Here is a 7,618-nt window from a genome sequence, read left to right as displayed (position 1 = left end):
TTCGTCATCAGCGAGAGCACCGTCCTTGTAATCGTTATGCATATCCATACTGGCCGCCGAAACCAAAGATCTGCTTACTATGAACAGATAAAATGTGAAAGAGAGGTGGTAATGAGTGTCGAGAACACTCTGGTCCACTACCTACACGCCCTCGCAGCTACGTAAACAGCCGATCGAATCTCACAGTTGTTCGCCCCACACTTGTTCAATTCACCAGACGTGGATGTGTTGTCGCACGACGCCGATAGCCAGGATGCGCCTTTTCACGGTAACCGTTGTTGATGTAGTTACGTGGATAGTTTGTGACGCGTTGTTGTTATGGATAGTGTCCACGGTAATAGCGCTGAATATTTGCAACGGTTGTGAACCGGCGCGATGCAACGTCACGGTGGACACCGTACCGATGATGCCGGACGTACGCCAGAGTCTAGTACTTGTTCGTCACAAGACACTGAAGATGCTACACGAGAATTTGACCGACTTCTCGTACTCGTTGGAGCGGCATACGAAAAATGGACAGTTCCGTTTCATTAAATTCAACATTACAACTTCAATGAGCGGAATCGACGAAGCCTTGAAGAACTTCCAGGAAGAATCCCTGAGGATCGTACGGACCGAACCGCCCACCCGACCATCGAGTTTGAAAACTCAAACGCACGTTCCAGCTTTGACAACCGTTGGGTACTTCACCTGTTTTACATGCCGCTGTTGGCCGTATCCGCTACGTCTGCGGTCGTCATGAGTGTCCTTACTTGCAAGTTCATAATCGAAACGTTGTTTTACAGTTGTTAGTTACAGCTACTACACCGTTTTGTAAATTCATGTCTCGAATAAACTTGTGTTTCTACTTGGTGTTTTTATTCCCACGAACCCTATCGGACCAACGACCTTGTCCTACTTTACTTGTCCTACTTATCAGTCGCACTATCTCCTCGTGAACCGCCTCACCGGCACGTCGGTTCGTGTCGTCACGATGCATACTCTTGTTTATATATGACATCGTAGTCGCCACGTCGGCGTGCCCGACCGATTTACTGGCGGTCACCGCCCCATACTTCTCGTTCACGGACCCTAAATACCGCCGTGTGCCAGAAAACGCCTTTCGGTCGGCGTTGTGAAAAGAGTTTCGTGAATATCCTCTCGAACGCGTAGTCGAGCTGACGCCCGTTGCTGAGGAAGAACGGTTGGTCCTCGACACGCACGAAGTCTCCGACAGACCGCACATTCCCTTGCCAGTCGATTTCACGTGCGCGACCGGTTGGGTAGAACAGCGGATTGCGTCTCAGTACGGTTACATGATACAGTAGTCGTGCCACCGAACTCGGCTCACGAGGATCCACACCGATTTCACGACGCGCGTCAACACCGCCTTTGCTGGAGTAAACAAGAGACTCGGGCACGAATACGCGTGCGAAAGATGCTTTAGTGAACTTTTCTAACGTACCTCCGCGAATCAAGCGGTCGATCTCTGCGACGGTCAGTCGTGCGATGGTGGATTTAACGCGCGCACCCGTCAGAAATCCGAGCAGAAACGCGACACAGAACTCGAACACCGTGCGTTCCGTGTCCACCTGTCGACGCGGGGTGTTAAAAGCCGTGTCACGCGAGACGAGCGTATCGATCGCGTCGCTCAGCCCGTCACTGTAAACGGTTTTTCGAAAACAATTGCCTCGTACCGAATATTTTTCATAGATCACACACAACGTGTTGAAAACGAACGAGAGTAGAGTCGCGTTTTGTTGTTCGCTGAACACAAGTTCCCTGGGTCTTCGCGCTTCGCAGACCGCGTTTTTCAAATGCTCGTTCTTTCTCTGCTCACCGACGGAATTCATCAGGTGGTAAAAGACTTTCGATCTCACGACGGTTCCACGGGGGTTTTCTTTGAAAAACGCCACACTCTCCGGGGTCAGTTTAATGTCTATTACCGTGGATCGCCCCTCCGGCTTTTCTATCACCACCTTCAGTCGATCGGATCTACCGTTCTCCGCTAAGTGGCGCCGTGCGTACGACAACAGACTGCGTAACACTCGTTTGGCGTATGACATTCTCACACGGTTCTCCACGACGGCGAAAAACAGGAATCCGATTCAGACAGAAACCACCATCGAGTCGAGAATAGTGGGACTGTTGCTAGTAACGGTATTGCGGGCAACGGTCGGTTTCGAGGTGGGTTCGCTCGTCGCGAGAACGACGAATCAGGACAGCGCATACACCCAGGACCTATTATGACGTCCCCGACGCTAGGTGTGGTTGGAGATTTGGGGCCGGCCACCCCGGTTCCGTCGTCGTTCAGTAACGTTTTCGGCGGTTACAACCAGCGAACGGCGACCGACCGGGGACTCATATGTTGGAACGTGGTTAAAGAACAGGATGCCCAACGCGGGTTCCGCGTGTTCGACGGTGTACTCGTGAGCGTCAAAGACGTATCTTCGGAAGACCTCTTTCTGAAACGGATGCAAATCGCGTATTCGGCGTATGACGCGTACGTGGCTGGTCTCGTGAACGGCTCACCACTGGACATCGCCAAGGCGTTGGTACGAGCCGTGTCCGCGTGTCTTACGCGATATTTTTCTACACAATCCATGTTACGCACGAACCGACCTTTCATCCCCAAAGTTTTGAATCTGGAGAGTCCCGACCTTTTTTGTATGCACTCTGACTTTTTGCAGGCGTTTCTTTTCACAAACGCTTCACCCGAAGACGAGGCGGTCAATCACTCGCCGAAAAAGTCTACGCGGAAAACAATTTCGACGTTTGTGGTGATTATGCCGATCTAAATACAACGGAAACTCACGTAAACCGCGCTCAGTACACTGACTAACAGCTTTTCGACTTTTTGACTCGACTCGCCGAACGCCGGGTGCTCGGTGGGACGAGACCCTCGTTCACGTCCCGACACGACTCGGGCGCCTCACCCACTTTCACCTCGCTACACGACAACACGCTGTTTCAACAACCACCGAAGGAAGGGGCCGGAGATGGCGCGAACGCGATGTTAATTCTAATGACCGATTTGGACGCTCTACACAACTATGTCACTTACGTGTTGTACTTGACGCCAGCACAATTGGAGCGTCGTTACAATGTTAATTTCGACTGTCTGCGACGTCCCATGTCCTCTGCCGGTCTCAACTGTTGTCTCGCCAGGGAATCGAGAAAACGCAAACGGGACAACACCAATCGTAGAGACAAAATCGATTCGATGGGTGAGCGGAGCACCGCGTGCAATGCTGCTTTGGAACGACGCGCCGTTCAGACAATAGAACGTAACAACGACCTGCTCTGTCATGTCCTACTGATGCTGTTCGACAAATGTGTCACGACGCTCATCGACAGAGGTTTTGAGAACCTCGACGCCAGGCGTGGCTACGCCGTCAACAGTGCAAAGGAAATAGGCACTGCGACTATTTACACGGGCATCATCGACACTGTAGGTGAGGTGTCCACCAACCTGGAGGGATACACGTTCGAGACGGTAGCGAAACACGAGGCCAAATCCAACGCGACGGGTAACCAGAGTCGAGAGTGTCATTTACGATTCAATTCGCCGCCCGACTCCGTCTCAACTTCTCTGGCCGGTGACAGTGTAAGGGGTGCACACGAACACCGGGATCGCGACACCCAGTACGATTGATCTTGTAGACCGTCGCACGAGACGGGATGATTTAAATCCGTGACTGATACACTGCAGAGAAGATCACAATATTCAGTAGATGGACACGGACGATTCTTTTGCGTTTCCTCCGCATCCCATTCGCGCATCTGTTCTGGAAGCCGTCGCACATCTGCCACTAGAAGTTCAGTATGAGATCATCGCCTGGCTACCTTACAACACCGTTCGTCGCGTTGTCAGAGGAGACGAAAATTTCGGTGCATATTTCTGGCGACTGTACTGTGAGAAATGGAACCACGTATATCGTATCTGCAGCGGCTGTTCACAGGAGAATGTCTGAAAATATGTACAACAGTGTTGAAAAATTAGCTTTATTTCACAAAAGATTATGAATCACCATCACTCATTCCTAACCTTAGACCCATCAAGATTTCGGCTTCTCTTTTCAATGCGAGGTGGACGGCGCTTCCTAGCAGGGTGGTCCCTCTACTGGAACGACAGTTCATAACGGCAGTAAACAGTTCGTCGTCGGGGTTTGGCTGTTTAAATTTACCAATCTGCAGTCGCTTGAAATATCTGTCAATGGTGGACAACAACGATGTCACCCCCGTGTGCCCAACGAACTTCGCCAACTGTGCGGGCGTCCTACGACACTTGTGACGACTTTTGTAGTTGTATATCGCCCCATACTCCAGCAACAGACGACAGCAGTCGACGTGACCCATACTCGCCGCTTTGTGCAGGGCGGTCTCTCCGCTTTTATCCAAGCGGTTTGTCTGTACGCCTCCGCTCAGAAGTATTCTCATTATCCTCGCGTCCCCTTTCAAGGCGATATAATGGAGAGGAAACGGGGTTCCTAGGCTGCAACACCTTACTTCGGCACCCGCTGCGACGATCTTCTCAATACCCCTTACATCCCGGTGCATCAATTTGATTAAAAAGTCATTTTGCGTCTTTAGTGCAGAATCCAACATTTTAAAGACAACTCTAGATTTTTTTTAATGTAAATATTTTAACACACTCCCAAAAATCCTGTATAGCATCGACTGGAAAGTTGCACCTCGTGAACATTTTTAAAATTTCCACCACGACTTCGGAATTGTCCACTCCTTTATCTTTAAAATCGTATATCGCGGCCAACAAAGTACTGCCCGGAGGGTCTATCCCGTGGCTGACACACACGTTCACGTCGGCTCCATACTTCAAACAGAGATCGATCAAATCGACGTCCAGCGAACTTGCAGCTAAATGAAATGACGTACGCCCCCGAAATTCACCTCGTTCGGTTGTACTGTTCAGTCTTGATCCGCCGATGATTAAAATCCTTGCCGCTTCATATCTCCTATACAGTATGGCCACCTGTAATGGGGTAAAACCATCGTTTCGTTTCGTCTCGAGTGAGGCGCCGCGCGCAATCAATGTGTACAACGTGGATTGCAGAGCTATCAGCTTTCTTCTCTCGAGTGGACGGGCGCGTGCGGCGACGTGTAACGCTGTTTCTCCCGTCGCGGGGGCACTTTTGTCTGGATCCGCACCATTCTCCAACAACAGCCGTACGATTTTAAAATTGTACAAACTCACTGCGAGCTGCAGAAGCGTCACCTGCTCGCCATCCAACTCTATGATACGGTCAGGGTCGGCTCCGAGAGATATTAGGAGTGTCAGCATCTCTGAATTGTCTTCGATGATGGCGAGTGCTGTTAGTGTAAGATGTTCGTTGCACTCACGGTTCGAGTCGGCACCGTTCTTAACCAGAAGTTTCACATAGGCGGGTAGGTTATTGAAGACGGTATAGTGCAAAGGCGTCCGTCCGTTTTTGTCTGGATTGTTTGGATCCGCGTTAACACTCAGTAGAAATTTAATAAATTGGAAATCGGTTGATTTCACCGCGTAGTGTAAGATGCTCAATCCTGTTTCCTGATCGATTGTACGGTTTAGGTCAAATCCCACACTGATGAGTTTTTTCACACCCGACACTGTAAAAAGGCTGCCCGACTCGAATGTGATGCGGAAGACCTTAAGGGCGTTCTCCTCCATTTTCGGATTTCCATCTATCCTTATCCGTTTATTCTCCCGAGTATAAGACACGACTCGACGCGAAATCTAGATCGACCACGTGTTGGTCCTACTTGAAAGACTGCTCGATGAGTGACCACTGTGTATCTTGACAACTCCGTTGTTGAGAGTGAAGACTCGATTGAGTATATTTTCGCGCCCAACTCGCACAACTGTAGGCCGATTCCGTGAAGAGTGGACGATATCTTCCGGTTGAGGGGACTGGAGATTAACTGGGCAGTAGTGATACGGTTCCCTGTTATATATAAAAAGACCCCGATAAAAAAAAACTTAATCGTGGCACGTCGGTAACCCGAGTTGAAACGATATTACCTATCGAGTCACCGACATTTACTGACAAATTTGAGTTGTCGTCGTGTTCGTGACGACCCCTCCCCACCTCGTTCCCATTTCTGTCAACGGTATGTTGTTTGTTTCCGGCGTGACTACGGGGCTGTCAACCGTCCGGATCGGTATCCCGATCTGTAAAGACCCCGAACTGTTGGATTTTCGTGTTTCAGTTTGATTATATAGACATTTTCTTATCGTATATATTACGATGGAGCGATGACTGCGCGAACTAACAGCTATCATTTAATATTTAGCCATCTTTGTAATGATGGAATATATATCATAGGAAATGTACGAGTACATATGGTCAAACTTACCTGTGTTTTGGTCGTCTTTAGACATAGCGGTAGTTCTCTGGAATCAGCATTTCGTCTTGTATCGTAGTTACTCGTTTTTCACAGAACTGTTAATTACTGTAAGATTTAAACGCCAAAACTAAAGGAAAACAACTAAAAACAGTCCTCAGTTACAACATTAAACTCAATTCACACTCACAAAGACAATATACGTAACACTAGGTCACACACAAAAACCCGATTCTCTGTAAACAAAATACAGATTCTATATATACGTTGTAAATAAAAAAGAGTACAGGTTGTCGGTAAATGGTAAATATGAGTATAATCCGTGGAGGCTGTTCCGTCGGGTTGAGCGGATCTCTTCAAATCTTCAAAGAGTACGGTGTTCCGCATATAATTTCGTCAGAGGTCGTCGTGACTGTTGTAATGGCGCCAGAGTGCGGTATGTTGGAAGACAGCGAAGGTGAGTTCGATATACCGACGCCGTTCTGTCGGGTAAAACCTACCGTGAGTTCCTAATGACATAGTGGATAAGGGTCTCACCAAAGAGTACGGTACGGCGCTTACAAGCGACGGGGGAGTTCCGATTGAGTAGTCTATATATATATAATTATTTCAATAAACATTGAGTCGCAAAAAGTACTTGCTCCGCCGGGACTCTCACCGGAGTATATTCAACCCGGATCTCTCACTTGTCGGGTGAATGTGCTACCATTACACAACAGAGCCCTCACTTTTTACGATTCGGTTATTTTGTATTTGGCCGTATCTGTCACATATGCGTTTACATGACCAAACTAACATATGATCGGAAGACTAAATACCTGTCAAATGACTTTTATTTACGTTAAATTTGTATAAATGGCAATAGCCTTATTTAATTTCAATAAACATTGGATTGCAAAAAGTCCGTGTTCCGCCGGGACTCGAACCCGGATCTCTCACTTGCCGGGTGAATTTGCTACCATTACTGCCTTAACATAAATACTTGTAATATATATATATATATATATATATATATATATATATATATATATATTATAAGTATTTATATTATGGCAGTCATAAATAAACGTTTATTGGCTAATACTACTCACAGTTCTTACTTGTGGTTGTTGGGAAATTGATGGAAAATTCAGCCTGCGTCATAATCTGGATTTCTGGAAAATCTATATCTATATTGCAGGATACGGAGAGAATAGGTTAGGCGAATCATATTCCATATGTTATGTAGTTGCATACAAATAAACTTCTGTGTTTACTGATGGTGCATATTATTATAAATGTGCCATGTAATGCA

At 47.7% G+C, this 7,618-nt stretch overlaps 1 protein-coding gene across 1 annotated transcript; it reads right to left on the bottom strand.

Moving 5' to 3' along the window:
- Positions 1-4,600: 4,600 nt before the first annotated feature.
- LOC124368098 (putative ankyrin repeat protein RF_0381) lies at positions 4,601-5,650 on the bottom strand. Its single transcript, XM_046825371.1, has one exon. The coding sequence runs from the start codon at positions 5,648-5,650 to the stop codon at positions 4,601-4,603; it is 1,050 nt and encodes a 349-aa protein (XP_046681327.1).
- Between the last annotated feature and the right edge of the window lie 1,968 nt (positions 5,651-7,618).

Source organism: Homalodisca vitripennis, chromosome 8, assembly GCF_021130785.1.
Source record: "Homalodisca vitripennis isolate AUS2020 chromosome 8, UT_GWSS_2.1, whole genome shotgun sequence".
Classification (NCBI taxonomy): Eukaryota; Metazoa; Arthropoda; class Insecta; order Hemiptera; family Cicadellidae; genus Homalodisca; species Homalodisca vitripennis.
This window is presented reverse-complemented; position numbering and strand designations above follow the sequence as displayed.